The sequence below is a fragment of the Daphnia magna genome, linkage group LG1, assembly GCF_020631705.1.
Source record: "Daphnia magna isolate NIES linkage group LG1, ASM2063170v1.1, whole genome shotgun sequence".
In the NCBI taxonomy this organism is placed as follows: domain Eukaryota; kingdom Metazoa; phylum Arthropoda; class Branchiopoda; order Diplostraca; family Daphniidae; genus Daphnia; species Daphnia magna.
Window position 1 is genome coordinate 14,402,051 of NC_059182.1, and position 23,854 is coordinate 14,425,904.

Consider the following 23,854-nt stretch of genomic DNA (forward strand, 5'->3'; position numbering starts at 1 on the left):
GATGCCATAATACCCTCCCCCCCTCCCCAGAAAAAAACAAAATAGTAACGGTCTTACGTAGAATGAAATGTAGGCGCAGTATTTTAGATTTTTACGTAAATCGTTGCGCTTAAGTGTTACTTGTATCTTGAAGTGACGCTATAATCCCCCCCGCCCGCCCGCGTTTGATTGCTTCGTGTTCTCGATTTTGAGGTGGTGGGAAAGGCAGGATTGGAACGGATCGACACGCTTGGCCGCTCCCGCCAACATCAAATTGATTGCCATCAGAGCGTTCGTTTCGTATGGGAATGTAAGCGTATCATGTCGTTAAAAAACCCGAAATTTATTTACCGATGTGTGTGTATCGTTAACTTTTATTTATTTATTTTTCAATCAGCGAAAATGCGCCCAAGACTCGCATCTTTTCAGCGGATTTTATTGCCAATAAAAAATGAAAAAGGGGGTGGGATATTTCGGATTCCTTTTTGTTATACTCTTGTCAAATAAAACGGGAGAGGCGCTCGTTCAATTCCGTGGCATATCTTTGCTTTTCTGGCAGTTTTTCTTGAAAAAATCCGAGCAGTTTAATAAAAAGGCAAGCATCAATGACAAAGTGTTGGCTTTCTCTCACCCTCCCTCCTTCTTTTTTGCGCCACTCAGTAAAAAAGAAAAAAGGGTAGCAAAAAAAAGAGTGAAATTGCAACAAAAAAAAAGACGACAACTAAGGTCGAATAGATCACGTCGGCCCAGAGATGTCCGTGAGTCTATTTGAATAATCCGCGTCGCCAAGCGTCGTTGCACATCCCGTTAACAGAGTCAAGGACTTGCGTCTGTAACGCGTTCATTTAAACACTGCGACCCGAGGAAAATGAATGAGTCAGGATGATTTAATCATGATTTTTTTCCCCTAGAATTATATACGTACTACAACATTCTTCAGTCATTTCTCTCTCTAAATGGCCTGACAGGGCCATCTCGGGCTCTGACAAAAGACGATCTAACTCGCTGGTTATTGCTTTGGCTTTTGATTTGTGTCGCAGGTTTAACGCCACTAAATGCAACTCGTAAAGTCTGTCCCTTAGAAAGCTGCACAATTTCAACGCTGCCTTTTTGTATTTACTCTTCTATAGTAGTCAGCCGTGTGTGCAAAGACGCGAGAATCGCAAGGCATTCTTGTTATTAAGATGCCATTTCAATTCCTCATAGCCTTTTGATCTTTTCTCGCAATTCTTTTTTGGCATCGTGCCTCTTTGTGACAAACTGTTTGCTAGGGGGTTTATGAATGTGGTGTCATCCAAACTTCATCATCAATCGTCTGCCTTGGGATTGTCTAATAGACTTTTTAGTACACATCGTATGTACAATAGATATGCCCTTTTCTTCGGAATGATTGTCGTCTTCTGATGATTGTGACTTGTCTCTAAGCCTGCCGTTAGTAAATAGAGAAGCCTTGCCCCGGCTGTGAGGGTAATCAGTGTCTGGGAGTGGACGAACATGGGCAAGTCGTTTGATTCTCATCAAACGGGCTGTGTACAATATCTTCTTACCCCTCGTCCAATTTAATCATCATCAATTCGCGATAAAGTGGAAAAGACGGTGATTGGGACGTCAATCATTTCCCGTACAGTCCGTTTGCTATAGCGGTCTACTCGTGGCAAGAAAGTAACAAAAACTAAAGGAATAAGACATAAAATTCTACAAAGGCAGTGCGTGTGTGTGTGTATGTTGTGTATACGACACGACATCTAATAACAATGTGGCCTCTAGATATATCTAGTGCTGTGTGTTATGACGGTAGTGATGACCAATTAGGAGGAAACATGCCGCTGGCCAGGGTGTCTTTTATAATATCATCTAGTCGGAGTAAAAAATAAAAAATAAAAGAGAGAATTTATTCAAGATATATATATATATATATATTTATAAAGAGATAGAGAAGAGCATTAGTTGCATTATTAGAAGACCCACTCTGTTTTTAGGCTGAAGGTTCAGGCAATCGTAACAAAAAAGGAAGCAACTTCCCTGACTAGAAATGTACTGTAGATAAAAGGCGGAATCCGTTTGCAACCAAAAGCCTCCACACTGCGAGGATGTAGTTACCATAGAGGAGCTGGTGGCTTCACAGATGCGCTTCAGCTATTACCCGTTCGTCTTACACTTCCATTAGCCGGAGAAAGAGTTTCCTTCTTAGTTGTCCTCCGAGTTATCTAATAGCGTCTTTTGTCAAAATACATTTTTTTTTTCGTAGTAGATTTACCGATCTGATATTGTAGACTGCACATCCTGCAATCGTTACGTAAGGGAAACAATATTTGTCTTTATTTTTAGCTGATGTCACTGTAAAAAAAGAAAGTAGAACTGTAAAATATAGGCTTGGTAGTGATGTAGGAAACAACAGCACAAAAAAAAATCGAGCATCATTACGTAGGGAATGGATGAGAAAATAATAGAGAAAAAGGATCGAACCGAAACAAAAAAAAGGGGGTCAATACTTGCCATTTCAGCTTGTCTGCCGGTCAGCGTGTATATAGGCGGTAGCGTCATTACATGCCATTTTTCTGTACATCTACGGCCAAGTTTCAAATGATTGATATCTTTTCCTTCTTCGTTTTCCAATCGACATAATGGATGCTGCAACCCTCTGGCGTTTGGCGTTCGATATGCGTTGTGCCTCTAAATGTCACGGATAGAATATAGCCAGCGTGTGATGCTCTGTAACATCTGCTCTTTTCCTAATGTACACTCGAGTTCTTCTGCTTCTAAACGTCTTGCTCCAGCGAACAGAGCAGCAGGCCTTCCGGCACTCTTTTTCGTTTTCTGTGCCCTAGTTTTTTTTTTTTTATTTCTTAGTTGAATGCTCAAGGGTTCCGGTTACCTTACAGACGGAACGGCTGTTAACGACTGCCGTTATTCTCCCGCCCCATTGATTAGCTTAAGAGGAACGAGACAGACTGTAGCAAAAGAATAGGCACGTGAAACACTTTGGAGAAATTTTGCTCATTATAGTGATGTCGTTCATTTATTGGTCCGCACTATCAACGTAAAAGGCGTACATCAAAAGACCCCCATTTCAACTTTTGTTCGAGTGCCTGACAAAAAAACAAAGTTCATTTTGTTTTTTAAGTTTCCCTTCGTTTCCTACCTCGGAATGTGAACAAAGTTATGTAATGTCTCAGTCGTCGTCGTGGCAGGAAATATACGAATGGTATATACGTAGTAAATGTACTATGTATACTAGATGTGCTGGAAGAAATTGAAAGGCTTTTACAAATGAATTGGGTCTCTTAGCGATTCAATAGCCATGAACCAAAAGAACTTTTTCCATTGATGGAGAGGTTTGATCGACAGACACACACAAGTCGTTCTCGGAAAAAAAAAAAAATTCTTTCATTCCGCATTAACGCGGCATCAGCTTCCAATTCGAATCGGATCTTAATAATTTATTCCGGTGAATAGCGGCGCGTTGGACCAGATTGAAAAGTTATCCCAGCCTTTCTCGTTTAAAAAATAATAATAAACTTTTAAGAAAAATTGTTGAATAGGATCGTTGTTCGCAATGCAAAAAGGAGAAGCAGTGCGTCGCTATCGGATGTCGGCGGAGCGATAGAAAACTGCTTGGCCATATATACGAGATCTTTCTTCTTGCTATCCATTGATAAGACCATCTTTGCATAAACGACTTGATGATGGCGAACTTTTGCAGCTTTTCTGGAAGTTGTCGCATCCACGAAGGGAAACATCAATAAGTCTCTTTAGCCTTGCGATTCGTGGTGGACTCGTCAACTTTGACTAGGCAAGAAGTTAGCAGATCTGCGTAACGGGTTAAAACATCCTGGGACCGCGGACTTAAAACGTTAGACCTCGTGCTCTATAGGAATGTGAAGAGGGGAAACTTCTCTCTCACGCTCTCTGAGGGGACAAAAACTATTCAGATCTCTCAACTTCCTGCTACTATTGGAACTATTCCATATGTATGTAAATATTCTTCAAGAATGTCAGAGGGTGCTTGGCAAAGCTGTCCGATCAAAGGTGAAATGAAGTGCGTAAGCGGTGGTAAACGGAACGGTTGTGAATTCATCAATCGATAAAATAAACTTTTGCTTAGAAGGCATGAATATCTTAAGAAGAATTGAGAAAATGTCCATTCGTTTTGGAATAGAGAAAGAATGAACGGGAGGGGTCGCTTCTTGAATTGAAAACGGGAATGTACCGTCTGTGTACCGTCCACTTGACATAATTTAACTCCGCTGAAATGATTCACAAACAATTGCTATGAATGTATTCAACAATAAGCTATATAGAAGTGAGTAACGAATATACAGTCTAGCTTCTTCAGAGTTCTTATCATAGCAGGATCCTTTTGAATAATAGAGTTGCAAGGACACTCTGGACAGATTGAACCATTAGATGTCTATGCGGGGGCCATCACAGAAAGGTCAAGGAATAATCAGGTGTCGGTACTTAAGGTGAATTAATACAATATATAAGGAGAATCATCGCGTATGACTTTAGTTTTTAAAGTTAGGCTATAATTTTGATAGTAAAAAAAAAAAAACATAATCTGCATCATTTGAGAACCATTTTTTTTGCTGAGTTTGATAGAGCAAGGAGCACGGCCACAGTGTCCAGCTCTTTTTGCATAGCTTTTTCATTATCCAGATTGATTTCACCCGCGCGGGTTCCTGAGAGGAAAAAAACAAACATTACCGTTTAGCATTCAACCTAATCGATCATGTCAATCTAATATTTGATTTACTACCAAACATGGTGAGAACTTTGGTGCGGAAATCTAAAACAGTAGTGACGGGATTTCCTGTTAGAGTCAGATCTTCCAGACAAGGCAAAGCGGCCACAGGACGAACCGTCTCCAAGTCGGCAATTTTGTTAGAACGTACGTCCAGCGTCACTAAACCATACAGCTTTCCCAGTCCATCTAAGCTTGTTAGGCGGTTCTGAGCAAGGAAAAGTGATTTTACGTTGCCCAATTTGGTGTGGAGATTCGGTACTTGGCGAATTCTGTTATTCGAAAGATTCAACGACTCGAGTGCAGATAAACTTGACAGATTGGTAACTGTTTCAAGGGCATTGCAATTCAGCCATAGTCGGCGTAGTTTGGGCACCAAACAGACGGCCGCAGGACTGACTTCTGTCAAATTGTTTTCGGAGAGGTCCAGTGAAATTAACTCTCGCCACACGTATGGACTGTCAATCTAAACCAACAGAGAGAAATCTTAAAAATATCTGCCAAAGTTAGGTGCTAATCGCCGAATTATGTACGACGTACCTTGACCTCAAGATTTTTGTGGACGCTGTCACAAACGAGCACTTCTATCACTGTTTTCAGTCCGCACGAATGTGCCGAAAGGGTTTCCAGATTATTCCTTAAGCTTCGAGCACACATGAGACTGCTGACGTTGGCACCGTTAAAACACAAATGTTTTAGGCTTTTAAAAGCTGAGAGATCATATGGGAGACTATTTAAAATTAAGTTGCTGTTTCTGTAGAAATCCCGATTGCCGACGATTTCAAGAGATTCAATATTGGCCAGAAAGTCCAAAACGTGAGCAAAATCTTGCTCTCGATTTAACTGTTCAACTGGAGAGCGAGGTAGCTGTATTTTCTGTGTTACAGCATGTAGCTGGCAGAGAAAGAATATGTTTAAATAACTTTTGACATTTTTTGTAGTTTTTTGTCTGTTTTACCTGTAGGGGATTCATGGATATTGTCTGTCCAGACAGAATTTTTGTTTCCCCATTAAGGTAGAGCTCGGCAGCCATTTTTCTGACTAGAGAATAAACTTCATATTCTTCAAACTCGAAAAAAGAACACACCTCAAGAGGTAATGCTTTTTCGAGGAATTGAACAATTTTCTTCAGGTAGATTTCCAAATCAGATCGTCTCCTCTCAATAAATTCTGGATCCTTGTTACCAAGTATTTTTTTGGCGGGTAAAAGATCTTTTCGGATACCATGGTTAAGAACTAGTTGTTGATGAAGCGAATCGAAGTTTTTGTATCGTTGTTTCACCAACCACCAAACTTCGCCAACACTTACTTTTATGACATACACAGTACAGTCTTCCTCTTTTTCGGCGAATGGAATACAAACATCCACGCGGCTTTTGGAATACACATAAAGCGCCATGATAACGTTTTATGCAACCAAAATGTAAGAGGAGAACAGGTATTGGATCTGATATAGCTTAAAGCTTACTGTTGACTGCGCTCTGAACGATTTTCTCTTTGTCAGTTGTTATGAAGCAGACGACGCGTCACCTGATATTTTTTGACAGCCACTTCTCTGTTAGCAAGTCTTCCTGAAAATGTGTTCTATGCCTAAATTAAAAGAATTTCAGTGTGACGTTTCTCCTCAGGACAAAACTGTTTGCACTCTAAAACTAATGGTAGTTATCATTTTAAAGAAATTAAAAGAATAAGGGAATTACCGTATCATAATTCATATTTATTGATTACAAGGTAGAAGGATCGGCTGACGGACAAAAACAGATCTCGATAGACATGCATGCAAGTGAGTTATCGACTACTGTGCATCTTCTGCAGCAAGCAAGAGACCAAATCGGAACGCTTGTGCGAACGAAGAAAACTTAAATGCGATAATAACGATGACAATCTAATATGTAAGACCAAAATGATGTATCACATTCAACCAACTATAAAGGATTTAGGAATTTCTTTTCTATCTCTTTTGGTAGATGAAATCCATTTTGAAATAAACTGTTTCTCAATCTCTCTAGCCTTTATTACAGATGGTGGGTCATTAGGGTCTGCTGCCCTCAGATCAAGGTGATGAGCTCCTTCTGGGATTATGATGGCGATAAGAGAGTCAGACAGAGATTTTGTTACTCCTCCGGTAGACCTATTCAGAGAGAAAACATTCCAAGTAACTATCTCAATGCTTGGAGAAAAAACAAGTGCTCAAACCATGGGTCTAGTAATCCATTGCTAAAAACAATGTTTGAGGATGAAGAAATATTTCTGCCACCATAAATCAGAGGTGCCATAAGCGGTCTAGGGTTTACTTTCCATTTCTTGAGACATTTTTCTGCATATTTTTCTAGGTTCCACGGCTGAGCTTCAAACATGTCGTTAATTCCGTCACCACACATTGGCATAACCATTTCAGTACAAGCCTTTATGATAAAAAAAAATAATAATGGCAATACAAAATAAATAGATAAGGAATAAATAAAATATATTAATATAAATATAAAGTAAAACAAAAAAATAACAAAACAGCATGAGAGCTGTTTTTCTTACCTGAAAATCCCAGCCCATGTCTCCCAAAGACTGGTCTGCTTGTTGACTAACATCCAAACACTGAGTTTGCCCAGTGAAATTGGCATAAACCGACAGCCCTTTAAAAATCTCATCCAGAAGAGAATGGTCGTCAAGAGTGGAATTTGTCAAATGTTCACAAACAGCCTGAACATATGGTTTGGTACAGACTTAATTTACTGTCGCTAAAGAAATTGAAAAAATGGTGCAACTTACTTTAACCGGATACGCGGGCAACGGAGCCAAGAAATTAGCAGGATATGGGTAGTTCACCATAGCAAGATTGGTCCAAACATTTGTGAGCCAATCTTTCAAATTAGCTACATCTTCGGTTCCTTTCAATGGCACGCACAAATTCCAGTGAGTCCTAATCCATTCTTTCCCTTCATCTATTTTTTTAATAAGTCGAAACTTGAGAACTATTTATTACGACTGAGGAACTGAAGATTTTACCATTCACCAAGATTTTTGACAGGGCTTTCCAAGATTTGCGAATTGTCTCTGCACATTCTGCTGATGCCGATGAAAAGTCAGCAGTGACCACACGATTAAACGCATCACAAGGGGTCAGTCCCGTAAACTGCAAAATTGGAGCTGAGGCCGCGATTGCCCTATAACAAAATTTTCAATGAGAATAAAATGTTGCTTTAAAATTACAAATTATACCCAGTTATGATATGGGGATATTTTATGCGCATCCAAGCAGCTAACATCCCTCCATATGATCCTCCAAATGCAATTACAGGACTTTCAGCAGCACCTGAGTTAGTTGACTTTACATAAGCAAGCAACTCTGCAAAATCTGCAAGAGCTTGCTCTGATGTGAGATACCCCAAATATTTTGCATCCTATTTATTTACAAGAAATAGAGGAATTCTATACCATGTTATTCTTAGGTATTTCTTACAGAATAGCTTTTGTTTCCATATGGAAGTGACTGGCCATAGTATCTGTGTTCAGCAAAAATTAACATTGCCCCAAATTCTTCTGCAATGTCCCACATGAATCCCTGGAATTGCAATTCTCCAGTTAAGTCAACATTATGGAATGTATGCATAATGCTTGCATTTTACTTAAACCCACCGTGTTTTGAGCAAACCATTCTATATCTCCTTCATTTCCTGTGTAGAAAAATATTGGACCACCACCTCTTTTCCAGTAAGTAGAATTAACCAAGTAGCGTTGTGCATAAGTGTCCTGATTGGCAAAGCTGAAGTGATCAACCTAAAGGTCATTCAATGTTGATATTGTGCGCGTTAACAAATATGCTGCGTATGGCATGACACATCAATTACACATCAAGATAATAGAATTAATACTAACTTGTTGCTTTAAAAACGCTGTTTTCCAACTATAGCATTGTGTGTGGTGGAAAAGTAAGCAAATAAACGCGAAAAGCAACATGCGATGCATACTAGGAGACCACGACATGCTCAGTACAAAGGGAGAGAACCAATAACAAAACTTGAAGACCTTGCTATTCTTTCCCAAGGCAACACTGTTGTCGGGAGGAAACGGGGAAGGAGGAAAAAAATAATAATAAAGAGATAAAAAAAAAGGAAAAAAATACTATTTCCTTCTGCTGGTTACCATAACAGTGTCATTCCGCCACATCCGTCTGCTAGGAAATGAAATTGCCATGGACCTGACGGTGGAAACTAATTGTAGTGATATTTTATCTAATGATTCGAGTAAAAACTCTCATAACGTTGGTGAAACTTTGAGAAAGATTTATACAAACTTTAGATGTAGAAATCCTACACCACTTGATAGAGGAGGATTGGGTGTATCTACTTTTTGTGCGGCCAATCATCCAGTTGAATCATGTGGTAGTAATGGACTACCATTGACGCCCAACTCTGTCCAAATTCTTGGAAAATTTCAAACGCTCTCCCAGCTTGAACACCCGAATCTTTGTGCTTATGTTGACATTTGCCGTATTCAACATGGTAGTATTCAATTAATTACTTAATTGTGTTGAAACAATTATTGGTAAAATATGTAATTGTTTGACTGATCCAACAGAGAGAGTCATTGTTGTGGCTGAGCATTATTCTACATCATTGCAAACTTTAATCTTGAAAAAGAAAATTTTTGGATTAGATTTGCAAATTCACCTTGCCCGATCAATCATAGAAGCCCTCCAGTATCTTCACAGCAAAAATGTTGTGCATCGAAACTTCCATTCCAAAAATATTCTCATATCCTCAGAAGGAAGAGTGAAACTCAGTGCCTATGGGATGTATTACATGACTCAATCTAGCACCCTTGTCTCCTTTCCCATTGGGTATGAATTTACAACTTCCTTTTCCACATGTATACTGACAGCTTTGTTTGCTTACTGTTTTCCTAGTTATCCAAAATATTTAGCACCAGAAGTTTTACTTCTTGGCTATGATCCATCAAAGTCATGGTTTGATAACTCCACAGCCAGTGATGAAACATTAATTCTGTATAGCTCTAAACCAAAGTCAGACATTTGGTCATTGGGGATGATTCTTCTAGAAATGGGTAATTTAATCAAATTAAAAGTTAAATTAATAATTACCGGTCAAAGCGACCCCGTTAACAGCTCTCGGGATCGAATTTTTGAGTGAATCTCGAGCTAAACTCTGCAACACCTTGCGAAAAGTTATGAGCTGGATTCATGCAAAAGGAAGTGCGGTTGAAAGAATAATTCAAGAAGCAGAGGCTGTTGAACAGTGGAAGGTGCGCCTTCTCGTCGACTCTCTATCACATATACGTAAATTCTTATTCTCCTGTTTTTGTTTTTTTGCACTAGGGTGTTCAACTTGAGTTAAAGGAATTAATTGAAAGCTGTCTGCAAGTTCATCCAGAAAATCGACCTACAGCCGATCAACTTTTGAAGTATCCTCTATTTGGCGAACGATTTAGTGTACCCGCTGCAGTTTTCAAATTTCCTGCTCAATCTCTTCCACCGGATTTGCTACGAATTCATCATCTAATGAGCAAACTACCCCTTTCCGAAGTATACCACTTCTGGCATCTTGTTGGTGGTGACGTAGAAGTTGAATTAAGAAAAGCTGGAATATTAAGGAACAAGCCTGCAATCTTTTCTCTACCTTGGTAAGACTTGATTTTTATTGTGGAAGTCAGGAACTAACGATACAACTTCTTTTAGTGTTGTACTTGAAGAAGGAGAATCTTTTGGACAAACCAAGGATCGAACTACTCTGTTCGATGATTCCGTCGTAGAAATATCTTTGGAAGCACTTCTGCGTCGATTGCAACACCTACCATCTTCAGTTTTTGATCCTTTAGTGAATGACGCGTATGACTGACTGATCAAATGTTTTCCTTCATAAAGGTTCAAGAACACTTTTAACTTCTAGGGGTTACATACTGTTCGATATAAATGACCACCCGACGCTGAAGGAGGCGGCTCAGTTGCCTTTGGTAATTAAGGAGAAAGACATCGATTACCAACTCTATCGGATTGTCATGTTTGACAAACAGCTCCAGGTAAAAAAATTTCGATTTGCATGTTCAAACGTCCGTAAAGGTGCATGTTTATACGTCCGTTTACCAGGCGTACCCTTTGACGAGACAAGCTATCGTCAAAGAGGCACGTGAGGACGTTCCACCTTTCTGCCGCGCACGCGTTTGGGCAGCATTGCTGAAAGTTGATCCATCCTACCCAGCCGTCTATGCGGCCATTGACAAAGAAAAAAGTCATTCTTCTGACAGACAGGTTTATTAAACAGTTTAAAATTTCATTATGAGCCGTAATTATCCAAATAGGTTCATGTTTAGATCGAAGTTGATATCCCTCGGTGTCATCAGTACATGGACTTGCTTGCATCTCCTGAAGGACATGCCAAATTCAAGCGCATTTTGAAAGCTTGGGTTAATCAACATCCGCAGTATGTCTATTGGCAAGGTCTCGATTCCCTTACGGCTCCTTTTTTGCTTCTTCATTTTAACGATGAAGGTATTGGATCCAATTTTAATTCGTTTACCGTCTACTTTTATCTCACTATGTTATTTTATTCAGCGTTAGCATATGCTTGCCTCGCTGCCTTTATTCCGAAGTACTTAAATAACTTCTTTTGGAAAGATAATTCCACGGTTATACAAGAATATCTTGCCAAATTCTCACATTTGGTTGCCTTTCATGATCCAGTTCTACGCAACCATTTGGACTGTATTGGATTTGTGCCTGATCTTTATGCGATTCCTTGGTTTCTGACTATGTTTGCTCGTAAGTAAGAATCGTGATACGTACTCTACTATTAGAGCCTAATTCTAATGTTGATCTCTCCTAGATGTGTTTCCCCTTCACAAGATTTTTCATTTGTGGGACAAGTTGTTATTGGGGAATGCATCGTTTCCACTATGCATTGGGCTAGCTGTGTTGCAGCAACTACGGGAATCTCTGTTAGAATCAGGCTTCAACGAGTGCATCCTACTTTTCTCAGACATGCCTGAAATTGACATTGAGCGGTGCTTGAAGGACTCCATAGAAATATTCTGTAGTACACCTCAAAGTGTTACATTTCGACAGCACGAGCCACCATCCGTCAGTCCAAAAGGCAACAGATCTTTCTGGGATTTCAGCCTAATAGGATCCAACTGCATGGATGACGACGAAGATATTGATACGAGCTCCCTCGTGAGTATTCACATTTCCGCATTAAATTTGACTGGCGGATTTACAATATTCTATCGTAGGCAATGGATTCTATACCAATAGCGGTCTTGAGAGCAGAACGCTGTCCTCGTATCAGCGCGGAAGATTTTCTAGAACTATTAGATTTAAACCACAAGAGATTCGTGCGTCCAAAAATGGTAGTTGTTGATGTTAGAAACGCCAACAAGTAAGTTTATTTAATATATGTTCGGTAACAGCCTTACTAAAACTAAATCCTCGTTTCAGATTTCAACATGGAGCGGTACCAGGTAGTATAAATCTCCCCTATCAGACTTGTTGGACAACGGATCGAACTCTTATACCGTGCGAGCAAGTGGAACAACTGGAGAAGGCCCGTGGCAAGATCATTTGTGTGATAGGAAGCAGCTGTAACGATCTTGGCCTTAAACTTTCCGAAATACTGCTCGACTTGCAGTGGCCCCGGGTCTGTGTCCTACACAAAGGGTTTGACGTATTACTTAAAACTCAAATACTCGTGGTTCCGGCAGCGGTCGGAATGTGCTGACGATGAATTTCCAAGCCATTAAATATTGTTTGCGAGTAATGGCTCCAGTTGAATCGAATGCCATCTCGTCGGAGTTATACCAGTCCACCAATAAAGAGAGTTATGCAATACGACATAATCGTATTTAATTTATAAAGGTCAATCCTCGTTCTCAACGCTTTTCTGTTGTTTTAACATATTTTTCACGTCCTCTAGCGCAGTGCGATCACGGAGAACTTCTTCCAAATCTTAAAAAAGTGAAAAATTTAAGCTTTCGTAACTTTGCGAGCTAATCTATGCTTATTTTTGTTCTCACCCGATGCGAGTTGGTTTCTAGTTCTTTTCAAGCGTTCCACCTGACACGCGTACTCCATCAACTGCAAATCCTTACGATTTATTTGGGAGCGCAGTTCACGCAAAAGGGTGTCTTTGTCCCGAAAAAGTCCAACGGTTTCGGGTGCCCTTTCTTGTATCTGCGATAGCATTTTATCTTTTGATTCGAGCTAAAAATGGCTTGAAATGTTAACAGGTCTTAATATTGCATCACTTTCTGTATGTGACTCACCTCATTTTCTAGCTGGTGTATTTTTTTTGCTAAAACATTTTGTTGTTTTTGGAGGATGCTGTTCTCTGTTTCAAGCTGGGTCACTCGTCTGGAAATGCGAGAGATGTGTTGCGACTGTATTTTTAGTAACGGTGGCCAACGATTTGATTGTTCATCTAAATCAATTTTGTCACAATTAGTACGTTTCAAGTTGTAAAATTAAAATGTTAAGAGCGTATCCTACCTACACCGTAAATGGCTAAAAACGCTTCCTCGTATTCATTAAGACTTTTCGTCAGGCTCTCAATGCGGAGCTGGTATTGCTGTGTCCGTTTCTCGTGCTCACTGATATCCTGCTTTAAATTTTCGATACTAGCTTCAGATTTTCGTTTATTCTCGTTCAGTTCCTTTTCCAACCTCGATTTGGTGGATGCGAGGATGCTTAAATGTTGGACAAGCTCATTCTTTTTGGACTCCACCTCCTCGAGTTGAAGGCGCCTTTTGTCCTCGTTAACCTCAGATTCCCGTATCTTTGATTTCAGCTTTTCGCTCCTTGTACAAGAAAAAAAGATTTTAGGAAGAGTTTCCAAACCAACGGGCAATAAATTAACAGTGTTACATATTTCTCCAATAATTAATTTCTTTCATAGCCTTGTCACGACGTTGCTCGGTTTCCAGCAACTTAGATTCCAAAGCCTCTTTGCCTGAAGACCGCAACATCTGGATTTGTCTTTGTAGTGACTGTCGGAGCTTTCCGACTTCATCTTGTAAACGATTCTCGTATTGATCTCTAATATCAACAGGAAAACAAATTTTACGAAGAAGTTCAACTTGATAGGCAGCTTAAGACGATATACCTTAATTTAGTGAATTTCTTCTTCCATTTTTCTGCAGATTTCCGCAACGATTCATTTTCTCGATCAAGCGTCTGTGACTTTACGAGGAGAACGTTTTGATTGGCCCTTAAACGTTCAAATTCATCGAAAGTGATTTCATCATCTTTTTCAATGAAGTTTAGGGCTCGCTGGTGCTTAACAGTCAGTTCTGTTATTCTTTTCTCCAGCTCGTTAACAATTTCCTTTGTCTTAGCAGTAACCTCTTCAAGCACCTGATTTTCTGACAATAATCTGTGGTAAAATAATAATATATATTTTTTTAAATATTTATTTCGTTTTATTTTCCTCGTGGGTAATTCTCACGTCTTTTATTGGCAATGGCCAAATTAATAACTAACTTTAATAAGCCAAAAGAAGGGAATGAAGTGATTATGTCATCTCGACGACCGTACAATACTTTCTTATGATGTAATAAAGTATTAAGCTTCAAACAGACTTCCCCCACGTGAAAAATGACGTATACTATTCTAAGGCTTCATTTTTTAACAAGATCATCTCTTCAATTCATAAGGTTTCACTTTTTCCGGAAGTATACCTATGGAACTAGGTGAAGGCATCTACAGTTTATCTTATCGGACGTCCTCGTTTTAAAAACCACATCAACACATTCTAATAAACTATTGGGCTTCTTTTGTTAATAAACAAATATACAATTGTGTCTGCAAGTAGCTGTGATTCGCTTTCGGCTATCCAGCATTTTACGGCCGTCTACAACTTGAATTGGTGGAAGGTATTGGCTCTGTATGGTGGAAAGGCTATACCTTTCACATAAAGTATTCCTTAGTCGTACTGAAGGTTCAGACTAGACGCTAACACATGGTAAAGAAAAACGGGGTAAACAAGAACTTGAAACAGAAACTTGTTTTACTGCAATATTTAAAACTATGGATTTTTAAATGATGCTCCGACAACGAATTATTATTATTTTTTTATAAAAAAAAAAAAAAGGAAAATAGTACTATGCCATTCAAAAAAAAACATAAAAAAAAAAGAGAGAGAGGGGGAGGGGGGGGGAGGAATGTTACAATCGAAGAGCACCACAACGAATACCATTATTGTGATGGAAACATGATACTTGCCTCAAATTCTTGGTTTGTAAATCCACAATGTTTTGTGATAGTGAGTTGTTCTCCTTTTTTAGCGTCTCATTTTCTCTGTGAGACAGGTTAACGTGCTGTTTTAACAATTCGATTTCCTGTTGCTTGTCTGCCAGAATTCTTTCGGTTTCTACATCTTTTTTCGACACAGACAACTTTTGTAATTGAAGTTCAATACGCAAACGTTTCACAACTTCCTGGTAGTACTGTTCTTGTTGGGATTTTTTTTCGCCGTCTACAATTAACGATATTTCACTGATTTCTTGATCTTGACTTGGTACACTCACGGAAACAGTCAAATCAGTTGGAACAGAATCTTCCCCAATAGACAACAACTCTGAAAGTTTGCTTCCTTCATTCAGAGGAACAGAAGCCGAGACGCCGTCAACCATTTTTGTCTTTTGATTGTATTTTCGCGTTTTGAGCGCGAAAGCCCTGTAACTATGGCAACGATATAGACTAGTCTTATATAAATGGTCCAATAGAAACGGGCCTCGTGTCTGGCAAGCACCTCCCTTCCCTCCCCTCCTCGCCAGTGCTTATGCTTTAGGCATCCCACGTTAAGCTCAGTTAGTATTGGGTATTTGACTGTGCCGGTGAATAAAATAATCATTCCGACACAGGGGTAAGCAAGGCTCCTAAATTGTCTATTCTCAAACGTGGCAGCTTATCTGTAAGAAGTAAATTATTTCTGGATGTGGTAACGCATCTAACTGAAACAATTATGATCGAATTATTGGGTTTTTCTCTACCATTGATTTCTAATCCAACCTATCTCGTTGTCTCTCTTGCAGGGTGTTGTCGCGAACCTTCCAGAAATGAAACTAATTCTTTTAACAGCTCTATGGCTGTGCCTAAGCATTTCGGTACGGTGTGATGATGACAGCGAGGAGGCAACAGTTACGGAAGAACTCGATGAAAGTGCACCAGAAAATCCAGAAGAAATAGTTTATGTCAGCCCAACACCTAAGGGTCATATTTATTTTGCTGAGCATTTTGATGTTCCAGAAGAATTTGAGGCCAAATGGGTCCGCTCTCAGGCAAAGAAAGATGGAGCAGATGAAGAAATAGCAAAATATGATGGTAAATGGTTTGAAAATTAATTGTTTAAACAATGGTCAAGTACATTTGTTGAATAATATAGGAAAATGGGCAGTTGAAGGATTGTTGAAAGATGGATTAAAAGGGGATCTTGGTTTGGTATTGAAGTCGAAAGCCAAACATGCTGCTATTTCTGCTTCATTGGATAGGCCATTCATGTTCACAAACAAACCTTTGATTGTTCAGTATGATGTTACATTCCAAAATGGACAAGAATGTGGTGGAGCTTATATTAAGCTATTGACTCAGGAAACAGGGATGAGGTTGTCTCAGTTCACTGACAAGACACCTTACACAATTATGTTTGGTCCTGATAAATGTGGAAATGATCATAAGGTGTGAAAGAAATGACAAAAATCATGTGTAGAAAATTGAATTAACCTTAATCTTTTTTCTCTAGTTACATTTCATTTTCCAGCATAAAAACCCCAAGGATGGTTCCTATTCAGAAAAACATGCAAAGAAGCCTAGTACTAGGCTAGATGAGTATTTCAAGGATGGAAAGCCTCATTTGTATACTCTAATGATTCACCCTGATAACACATTTGATGTATCGGTTGATTACAAAATAGTCAATAAAGGAACACTTCTAGAAGATTTTTCTCCACCTGTAAATCCCCCTGCCGAAATTGACGATCCTGAAGATAGTAAGCCTGACGACTGGGACGAACGAGAAAAAATTGCTGATCCCGATGCGAAAAAGCCGGATGATTGGGATGAAGATGAACCTGAGCAAATTCCCGATGCAGATGCCACAAAGCCTGATGGTTGGCTTGATGATGAACCCGAGATGATTCCCGATCCTAGTGCTGAAAAACCGGAAGACTGGGATGAAGACATGGATGGTACTTGGGAGGCTCCTCTCATCAATAACCCGTCCTGTGAATCAGCACCCGGATGTGGCCCATGGAAGGCACCGATGAAGGCTAACCCTAAGTTTAAAGGCAAATGGCGAGCCCCCATGATTGATAATCCAAATTACAGAGGAAGATGGAGACCACGCCGAATCCCCAACCCCGATTTTTTCGAAGACAAACATCCATTCAATATGGCATCAATTGTAAGCGTTAATTTACCCTTGTTAGATTTGTTTTTATTGCCGGAAATGCCTTGTATAATTTTCGTCTTTTCTCAAGGGTGCTATTGGACTTGAGCTCTGGTCCATGTCAGATAATATTCTTTTTGACAACTTCATTATTACCGACGATAAAACAGTCTCCGAGCAATGGGCAGCCGAAACATTTGATCTGAAGAGGAATCTCGTCGACAGAGACCAGGTAAGCAGACATTCTTTTAAATTTTAAGCTGGATCGTAAATTTATTAAAATTCCCGTGTGAACGTTTTAAGAATCATGTTTAATTATAAAAAACAAATAATTTAAACGCCTTGTGTAATCACCGTTAGAACGATGGATGGAGTATTCACAAGCCCTGGCATTGGCTTCAGAAATGGGGTCGCTGGACTAATAGTAATGAATGGTTTTGGCCGTTTTATGGGGTCTGCACTTTCCTGCCACTTGGCATCTTTTTGATCTACTTGATTCGATGGGTTTACAGTCCAGAGGAAGAAAAGGTTAGCCTTTTTAGGGAGTAAAATAACGAAAAGCCCACTTGTAGATAAAAGTTGTACTTCACGTCGTTTGAAATCGCCCATCGGAGGAATAATGTCTACCTCTCGACTTGCAAACAATCGCTCGTTTGTTATCATGTCCTCCTGCCTTTAGGCGTTTGGTGAGAGCATTCGACGATGGATGAATCGAAAAGAGAATGCATTCATGGTGTATGGCATGTATCTCTCCTTGCCAGTTACACTCTACATTTGGTTTCTGTGGCGCAGAGTGGTTGAGGTAGCTTTAAACACAGTAAACATTTATCCAACCCCGTCGGTTAAATCGCTCCTCGCTCTTGCGCTATCATTATTATTATTATTATTATGTGCTTTTAGCGTAGTTTTGTACATCCCGTATTTGATTGATTTGTGCCGTAGGAGAGCGTAGTTCAACGTTTGATGAATTACACCAATAAGAACCCCTGGCTGTGGGCTGTATACGTAATCGTTGTCGGCCTGCCTTTAGTGCTGATCTTCACATTCTGCTGCAATTCCCAGGTAATACGAAAGCTCGTTTGTATTTTTAAGCTAAGCTTTCTAAATTAGACATCAACAATCGAGGATAAATACTTTTGTGGGAAAACCTTGTGGTTATTCTATACAACTGTACAGTTATCTGAAGTTGTCTCGCTTGCAGATTTTTTCTTTTTTTCTTTTTTTTTTTCGGTTTTACTTATTTGTTCATAAATCTTAAAGGAAAAACAAGATGCCGCACGCGCAGCTCTGGCTAAAAAGACAGATGACGCAGTTGAAGACGACGAGGGAGCAGAAGAAGCAGTGCAGAATGAGGAAGAGTCCGAGGCTGTGCCACAGTTGGAAGGAGATGACGAAGAGGTAAAAGACGATGACGATGACGATGCCGATGCCAAAGAAGGCGATGAAGTCGAAGAAGTCGAAGAAGATGCTGAACGGTTGGAAGATGCACCTGCGTCCGAAGTATGAACAAATTTCCACGTAAAAAAAAAACAAAAAAACTTATCGGGTATATTTAATGTTTTTCTTCACAGGAACCTGTGGTAGAGAAGGGAACCCGCCGACGAGTTCGAAAAGATTGAGTGTTCCTAGGTGTTCTAAATTTTTGTACGTTCATTTGAAGAAATGGGTAAAAGAACATCAATGATTTGATATGCAAAAAGAACAAGGAAACAGAAGTTGTCTTTGTAGCACTTTTTAGTGTGCTATTCTGTAGAAACGGAACACAGTTTCGGGTATGTCCATTTAATCCTATTTCATGTCTCAAGAGCGAAATATCATCCCTCGAGAATTTTCTAATAGTGTGTGTTGGGAGTTCATCATTCGCAAAAATTGGCACAGAACGTTAAAAAAAAAGAACAGTGTCAAGGAATTAATAAAGGGGAATGCTGCTAGAACCGCAACATTCCTTTCGATTATGTCCGGCGTTGGATTTTTTAATTTTTTATTTAAATCCTCTTTGCTGTTCTGTCTTTGATGCGCGTGCCTTTGGATACCCATAAAGTTTGTAATCCAAATTTAAATGGATCCCTAGTCACCTAATTGGCCGTTTATTTTCTTTATTATTATTATTATTGTTATTATTTTCCCCTTTGGTCTTTCCAATCAAAAATTTTGGTTAGTGTGAAAGGTAAGACATCCGTTCTTCCATTTACGACACTTTGCCCAGAAGAATACGGGATCGTTGTGCTAATATGATCGAGCTTCATCGTTCGTGCATTATTCACACCGATCCTAGGTTTCGTTTTGGTTTAACAAGCTTCCTTGTACGTGCGTCTCTAGCTCTATTCTCCAGCGTAGCGTATCCTCTCACGTGAAATTAATTTTTTTAATTCTTTGTCTTTTGAAATGATCTTTGAATAAATTAGCCGTAAGCCATACGAAAATTTTTGTCAAACACTTAGTGGTAAGAGGTTGCTGGAAAACAAGCTCTTTTCCGAGCATTTCTGTGCTGACATCCGTTAAACTCCAAGCCAATTTTGAACATAATCTTAAAAACAATTAATCAACTCACCACGCTAAACTGATCAACATCAAAAGTCACATCAATACGTAGAAGAAGTTAATAACCGATTTTGTTTTTTATATATTTTTTATTTGGGTTGTTCAAAATATATACATTTGAACAATTACTTCGCCGCTAGAAAAAAAAAACCGGCTGAAATGAATTTCACACAAGTTTTACACGTACTAAACACCTAATTAATTCTAGTTTTTGCCTTTTTTACAATATTCTTAATAAAGTATTCCCCAGCTTTATACGAACTCCTGACCAAAGGACCGCTGGCAGTGTAGAGGAAACCAAGTTCCTTACCAATAGTCTCCCACTGGGAGAATTTTTCTGGAGTTACGTATTCGGACACTTTTATGTGACGCTTCGTCGGTTGCATATACTGGCCTAATGTCACACAGTCCACACCGACCTCACGAAGATCTTAAAAAGTAGAAAATATTATGAACTGAAAATGGACTGGGCAATCATGTGTCTCAGTTGTAAAGATAAAATACCTTCCAGAGTCTTGCGTACTTGATCGTCCTTTTCTCCCAAACCTAACATTATAGAACTCTTTGTGACGACGTCCGGCCGGACTTGTTTTGCATGCCTCAGAACATCCATAGACTGCCTGTTTGGCAGAAAAAGATTTTAACGCTGTTCTCTTACATCCAAGAACTTGAAATACTCACTGATATTTTGCTCTGGGATCTCTAACCAACCACGTTAACTCTTCGACAGTCTCAATATTATGGGCAAAAACGTCTAGTCCCGATCGAACTACACGTTCGACGCAATTATGGTCTCCACGAAAATCAGGTGTTAAACATTCAACCAAAAGCTGTGGTGACCTTAAAAATCAATACTTTTCAATACAACAAAAAATTCAAAGTGGCATTTTTTTTTTTTTTTTTACCTTTTCTTCAATTCCATAACAGTTTGGGACAAATGGTTTGAACCCTGGTCAGGTAAGTCTTGCAAAACAGTGAAAGTTGGCTGAAGTTGGTAAAAGAAATATCAACCACTGTTATAATTTATAGTACCATCTCGGTCCACAGATGTCAAAACAACATAATCAAGTCCCCAAGCAGCAATGGCTATTGCTGTATTGACTGGTTCATTGGGATCAAGAGGAAGTGGTGCTTTTGATGTTTTCACTGAACAGAATCTGCAGCCACGTGTACAGGTATCACCCATAAGCTGTGTTTAAGATGATTTTAGCACTGAAACACAAATGTAAAAGAATTCATACCATGATTGTGGCAGTAGCTGTAGCATCTGGACCTCCACCCCAACATTCACCAATATTAGGACATCTTGCTTCCTCGCAGACTGTGTGTAGATTAAGGCCTCGCAGATTTTCTTTCAATTTAGAAAAATTCTTGCCAATTGGAATTTCTGTTTTCAGCCAAGGTGGCAGCCTCAACCTCTGTCCTCCTTTCTCCCTGATAATCTTCCCTTCATAATCTTTCCATTTTTCCTTACCAGAAATATTTCCTTGTACAAAATCTGAAAAATCTGGACCCTTTTCCAATCGCTCTTTTATTTTCGCTACATTGAGTTTGGCACTATTTTTTACTCCATTTCCCGAACTGTACTGTAGAGTACCATGGTTGTTAATACCTGACGACTGTCAACATTTTTTGGGAAAAATGATCATGAAAAATGAAAAATGTGTACATTTCATCGGGTTTTCGCTACTCACAGTGAATAATGTTCGTCCATAAAGTAATTTACGTTGTACATGTCCGATTGCCATTTTATTTTGAGTACCTTAATGTCGACTGCTTTTATTATTGTTTAGATTTAGAATTTCAACAAAGAGACAGGGCTTCCCAGCATAGCTATCCCTAAACAGTAAACACTAACCTTTTCCAGACAACAAGAGAAATTTAAGAAATTTCTGCATAAATAGATTTTGTAAAGCTAACTGGGTAATTTTAATTACAAATCTTTGTTTTAAAAATATTTTAAAAAAGAAATCGCGTTATACTTTGAAAGCGAAGAGCGAAATACCCACGTTATCTTACGGCTTCCCGTTCGCCTTTGCGTTTTACGTACTCGTATAACGTTTTCCCGTTACGTGCTGGGACGAGAGTGTTCGCACAGCTCTCGTGTCGTATACGTAACTAAACGTGTCAAACGATAATCGTAAATGATTTTTTTACATAAGTTTTGACTTTGTGCCAATCTATTACGCTTTCTAATTCTTTTTTTTCTTTTTCCTTTTATTTTCTGTTGTATGTATTGTAAATTTAATATAATTTTAAATTTTTATTTTAAAATAAATATGGCCTACAGAAAGATTTCCCTAATACCCAAAATACCATAAATAAAAGTAATATTATTTTGAAATTTTGATTTTTGGTTTTTTTTTTTTTAGGTCTTAAATTGACGTTTGTCCTCAACTTTATCAAATATAAAGCTACACGGAAATCTGCGCGCTGAACTCCTCTTTAATTACGTGTATCTCGTATTTCGTAATGCTCGTAACGTAATTAAGTAAACATTTAAGTTATATTATGTTTTTTACGGGTTACGGTTACGAGTCGCATCTAGCATGGTCATAAATTTGATCAAATCGATACCTATGACTCTTAGTAATCCATAGATTATTAATCTATGACTCTGCCTTACGTTAGCATGACGAAGTTGCCCAGTCATTGTAACCGTCTATGTTGTAACCGCATGATTAGGCTACCAGCGGCGCATGTTTTTAGACAGATTTGGGCACAGGCACCGAACACACGTAAAATCTTGCTATATAACAGGCTCGATAAAGCTTGAAACTAAGACTACTTCGGCAATCACCAAAGTTTATTATACGTAAAATCTAAAGTTGTCATGTCTGCTGGAAAAAGAGTGGCAGTGGTAAAGAAGTGTTTTGTGGTTTATATCCTTGGCAATTAATCATTCTAACTGCTGATTTACATTCAGGTAACTGGTTCAAACAAGGGAATTGGTTTTGCAATTGTTAAAGAGCTTTGTCAGAAATTTGATGGAGATGTGTATTTAACATCAAGAGATGAAGGCAGAGGTAGAACTGCAGTAGAAGAACTAGGAAAACTTGGCTTCCAGCCGCAGTACCATCAGCTTGACATTGATGATGAAGCAAGTGTATTAAAATTCAGAGACCATCTGCAGTCTAAATATGGAGGCTTAGATATTTTGGTTAATAATGCAGCAATTGCTTTCAAGAATGCTGCACCAGAACCCTTTTCTGAGCAAGCCACAGAAACATTGAGAACAAATTTCTTTAGTACTCTTAGGTTCTGCGACATCATGTTCCCCATTTTAAGGCCACATGCAAGAGTGGTTAATGTATCAAGTTCTGCTGGCCATTTATTAAAAATTTCAGGAGAAAACAGTGTAGCAGTTGATCTAAGAAAAAAGCTTTGTTCATCAGATTTGACAACAAAAGAACTTATTGAAATGATTCAGAGCTTTGTGAAGTATGTGTGTAATATTATTTGAAATTCTTAAGTTACCTATGCTAATTTTTAATGAAATTTTAATATTATGGTTGATAATTCTTAGGGCTGCTCAAACAGGAGATCATCTTAAGTTAGGTTGGCCCAATAGCGCGTATGCTACGTCCAAAATAGGAATAAGCGCTCTAACTCGCATTCAGCAAAGAACGTTTGACCACGATCCCCGTCAGGATATAATTGTGAATTCGGTCCATCCAGGTTATGTCGACACTGACATGACGAGTCATAAAGGACCATTAACCATTGAACAAGGTAATTTCATTTTGTTTAAATTTTTCCACCTTCATTTTCCTATTTATTTTTTTAACATATCAATTTTATTATTATTACTATTCTTTATTTGTAGGTGCCGTCGCACCGGCTTGGTTGGCACTTCTTCCACCAAACGTAGATGGACCAAAGGGAGGGTATGTCTGGTATGACAAGCAAATAGTTGACTGGGTTAACGGACCTACTCCAACGGTAGTTTAAGTGAATTTCCACAATAAATTGCGTATTGGTTTATTGATTTAATTGGTATTATATACATTGTTTTTGTTCGGTAGGCCGAACTGAATATATCTTGGAACAATTAAACTAGTGAATGTTGAGTTTTGAAAATAACTTAATTTTTTTCTATATCTAAAAAAATACCAAGACTGTAAAAAGTGCACCGGCTTCTTTTAGCTTATGAGTTGACCCTACTGGTGCTCATTTAAGTAACAGAATGCAAAACCATTTT

The 23,854-nt window shown here is 38.8% G+C and overlaps 7 protein-coding genes and 1 long non-coding RNA gene across 11 annotated transcripts in view; 4 read left to right on the forward strand and 4 right to left on the reverse strand.

Annotated features, from left to right (window-relative positions):
* LOC116936796 overlaps positions 1 to 6,161 on the forward strand; it is a 29,462-nt gene extending 23,301 nt beyond the window's left edge. The window contains exon 3 of the long non-coding RNA XR_004401805.2: positions 6,050 to 6,161. This is a non-coding gene — a long non-coding RNA (uncharacterized LOC116936796). The remainder of the gene's footprint in view (positions 1 to 6,049) is intronic.
* On the reverse strand, positions 4,236 to 6,122 carry LOC116936670 (nischarin). 2 transcript variants are annotated; one of them, XM_032943892.2, is made up of 4 exons: positions 5,682 to 6,122; positions 5,264 to 5,617; positions 4,739 to 5,189; positions 4,236 to 4,661 (listed from the first exon to the last, which is right to left on the reverse strand). In XM_032943892.2, the coding sequence occupies exons 1-4, from the start codon at positions 6,120 to 6,122 to the stop codon at positions 4,546 to 4,548; spliced, it is 1,362 nt and encodes a 453-aa protein (XP_032799783.1). In that variant the 3' UTR covers positions 4,236 to 4,545. The 2 variants fall into 2 exon arrangements, with proteins under 2 accessions (XP_032799783.1, XP_032799778.1); XM_032943887.2 differs by having other exon boundaries at positions 4,736 to 5,189.
* Positions 6,162 to 6,419: 258 nt separating the features above from the next.
* Positions 6,420 to 8,892, reverse strand: LOC116936650 (lysosomal Pro-X carboxypeptidase). The gene is made up of 10 exons (XM_032943868.2): positions 8,864 to 8,892; positions 8,597 to 8,771; positions 8,357 to 8,497; positions 8,181 to 8,282; positions 7,940 to 8,121; positions 7,727 to 7,884; positions 7,490 to 7,662; positions 7,256 to 7,420; positions 6,920 to 7,128; positions 6,420 to 6,854 (listed from the first exon to the last, which is right to left on the reverse strand). Exons 1-10 carry the CDS (start codon positions 8,875 to 8,877, stop codon positions 6,641 to 6,643), a joined length of 1,533 nt encoding a protein of 510 aa, XP_032799759.2. The 5' UTR covers positions 8,878 to 8,892; the 3' UTR covers positions 6,420 to 6,640.
* Positions 8,893 to 8,912: 20 nt separating this feature from the next.
* Positions 8,913 to 12,563, forward strand: LOC116936582 (TBC domain-containing protein kinase-like protein). The gene is made up of 13 exons (XM_032943773.2): positions 8,913 to 9,222; positions 9,299 to 9,560; positions 9,627 to 9,784; positions 9,846 to 9,982; positions 10,056 to 10,360; positions 10,416 to 10,565; positions 10,627 to 10,756; positions 10,824 to 10,985; positions 11,048 to 11,225; positions 11,289 to 11,495; positions 11,560 to 11,906; positions 11,966 to 12,111; positions 12,171 to 12,563. The coding sequence occupies exons 1-13, from the start codon at positions 8,913 to 8,915 to the stop codon at positions 12,448 to 12,450; spliced, it is 2,772 nt and encodes a 923-aa protein (XP_032799664.2). The 3' UTR covers positions 12,451 to 12,563.
* LOC116936633 (progesterone-induced-blocking factor 1) lies at positions 12,081 to 15,358 on the reverse strand. The gene is made up of 7 exons (XM_032943846.2): positions 14,949 to 15,358; positions 13,831 to 14,100; positions 13,593 to 13,763; positions 13,218 to 13,525; positions 12,995 to 13,149; positions 12,746 to 12,932; positions 12,081 to 12,677 (listed from the first exon to the last, which is right to left on the reverse strand). Exons 1-7 carry the CDS (start codon positions 15,356 to 15,358, stop codon positions 12,589 to 12,591), a joined length of 1,590 nt encoding a protein of 529 aa, XP_032799737.2. The 3' UTR covers positions 12,081 to 12,588.
* Positions 15,359 to 15,445: 87 nt separating this feature from the next.
* On the forward strand, positions 15,446 to 19,529 carry LOC116936599 (calnexin). Of its 3 annotated transcripts, none has more exons than XM_032943795.2 (8): positions 15,446 to 15,591; positions 15,761 to 16,049; positions 16,111 to 16,403; positions 16,468 to 17,127; positions 17,204 to 17,344; positions 17,792 to 17,914; positions 18,373 to 18,612; positions 18,684 to 19,529. In XM_032943795.2, exons 2-8 carry the CDS (start codon positions 15,785 to 15,787, stop codon positions 18,729 to 18,731), a joined length of 1,770 nt encoding a protein of 589 aa, XP_032799686.2. In that variant the 5' UTR covers positions 15,446 to 15,591; positions 15,761 to 15,784; the 3' UTR covers positions 18,732 to 19,529. The 3 variants fall into 3 exon arrangements, with proteins under 3 accessions (XP_032799686.2, XP_045035336.1, XP_045035056.1); XM_045179401.1 differs by lacking the exon at positions 17,792 to 17,914 and adding an exon at positions 18,055 to 18,174 and having other exon boundaries at positions 15,449 to 15,591; XM_045179121.1 differs by having other exon boundaries at positions 15,505 to 15,639.
* Positions 19,530 to 19,722: 193 nt separating this feature from the next.
* LOC116936686 (lipoyl synthase, mitochondrial) lies at positions 19,723 to 21,656 on the reverse strand. Its single transcript, XM_045168506.1, has 8 exons — positions 21,636 to 21,656; positions 21,348 to 21,511; positions 20,895 to 21,272; positions 20,686 to 20,842; positions 20,559 to 20,616; positions 20,335 to 20,493; positions 20,158 to 20,273; positions 19,723 to 20,083 (listed from the first exon to the last, which is right to left on the reverse strand). The coding sequence occupies exons 2-8, from the start codon at positions 21,399 to 21,401 to the stop codon at positions 19,848 to 19,850; spliced, it is 1,158 nt and encodes a 385-aa protein (XP_045024441.1). The 5' UTR covers positions 21,402 to 21,511; positions 21,636 to 21,656; the 3' UTR covers positions 19,723 to 19,847.
* A 619-nt stretch (positions 21,657 to 22,275) lies between these two features.
* On the forward strand, positions 22,276 to 23,723 carry LOC116936702 (carbonyl reductase [NADPH] 1). The gene is made up of 4 exons (XM_032943899.2): positions 22,276 to 22,513; positions 22,580 to 23,094; positions 23,180 to 23,385; positions 23,480 to 23,723. The coding sequence occupies exons 1-4, from the start codon at positions 22,487 to 22,489 to the stop codon at positions 23,602 to 23,604; spliced, it is 873 nt and encodes a 290-aa protein (XP_032799790.1). The 5' UTR covers positions 22,276 to 22,486; the 3' UTR covers positions 23,605 to 23,723.
* The last annotated feature ends 131 nt before the right edge of the window (positions 23,724 to 23,854 follow it).

Coding starts and splice junctions, on each gene's coding strand:
- LOC116936670 (XM_032943887.2), bottom strand. CDS start 6,122: ATGGCGCTTTATGTGTATTCCAAAAGCCGCGTGGATGTTTGTATTCCA. Junction 5,618..5,681: donor TATCCATGAATCCCCTACAG/GTAAAACAGACA, acceptor TTTCTCTGCCAG/CTACATGCTGTAACACAGAA. Junction 5,190..5,263: donor ACAAAAATCTTGAGGTCAAG/GTACGTCGTACA, acceptor CTGTTGGTTTAG/ATTGACAGTCCATACGTGTG.
- LOC116936650 (XM_032943868.2), bottom strand. Junction 7,663..7,726: donor GTCAAAAATCTTGGTGAATG/GTAAAATCTTCA, acceptor TTAAAAAAATAG/ATGAAGGGAAAGAATGGATT. Junction 7,421..7,489: donor TGCCCGCGTATCCGGTTAAA/GTAAGTTGCACC, acceptor CCATATGTTCAG/GCTGTTTGTGAACATTTGAC.
- LOC116936582 (XM_032943773.2), top strand. CDS start 8,913: ATGGACCTGACGGTGGAAACTAATTGTAGTGATATTTTATCTAATGAT. Junction 9,561..9,626: donor CTTGTCTCCTTTCCCATTGG/GTATGAATTTAC, acceptor CTGTTTTCCTAG/TTATCCAAAATATTTAGCAC. Junction 11,907..11,965: donor ATATTGATACGAGCTCCCTC/GTGAGTATTCAC, acceptor ATTCTATCGTAG/GCAATGGATTCTATACCAAT.
- LOC116936633 (XM_032943846.2), bottom strand. CDS start 15,358: ATGGTTGACGGCGTCTCGGCTTCTGTTCCTCTGAATGAAGGAAGCAAA. Junction 13,764..13,830: donor AAGAAATTCACTAAATTAAG/GTATATCGTCTT, acceptor TGTTGATATTAG/AGATCAATACGAGAATCGTT. Junction 12,933..12,994: donor TACACCAGCTAGAAAATGAG/GTGAGTCACATA, acceptor AGCCATTTTTAG/CTCGAATCAAAAGATAAAAT.
- LOC116936599 (XM_032943795.2), top strand. CDS start 15,785: ATGAAACTAATTCTTTTAACAGCTCTATGGCTGTGCCTAAGCATTTCG. Junction 16,404..16,467: donor AATGTGGAAATGATCATAAG/GTGTGAAAGAAA, acceptor TTTTTTCTCTAG/TTACATTTCATTTTCCAGCA. Junction 17,915..18,372: donor TGTGGCGCAGAGTGGTTGAG/GTAGCTTTAAAC, acceptor TAAATCTTAAAG/GAAAAACAAGATGCCGCACG.
- LOC116936686 (XM_045168506.1), bottom strand. CDS start 21,401: ATGGCAATCGGACATGTACAACGTAAATTACTTTATGGACGAACATTA. Junction 20,843..20,894: donor CAGCTACTGCCACAATCATG/GTATGAATTCTT, acceptor TCTTAAACACAG/CTTATGGGTGATACCTGTAC. Junction 20,617..20,685: donor GACATCTGTGGACCGAGATG/GTACTATAAATT, acceptor CTGTTTTGCAAG/ACTTACCTGACCAGGGTTCA.
- LOC116936702 (XM_032943899.2), top strand. CDS start 22,487: ATGTCTGCTGGAAAAAGAGTGGCAGTG. Junction 22,514..22,579: donor CTGGAAAAAGAGTGGCAGTG/GTAAAGAAGTGT, acceptor ATTTACATTCAG/GTAACTGGTTCAAACAAGGG. Junction 23,386..23,479: donor ACCATTAACCATTGAACAAG/GTAATTTCATTT, acceptor CTTTATTTGTAG/GTGCCGTCGCACCGGCTTGG.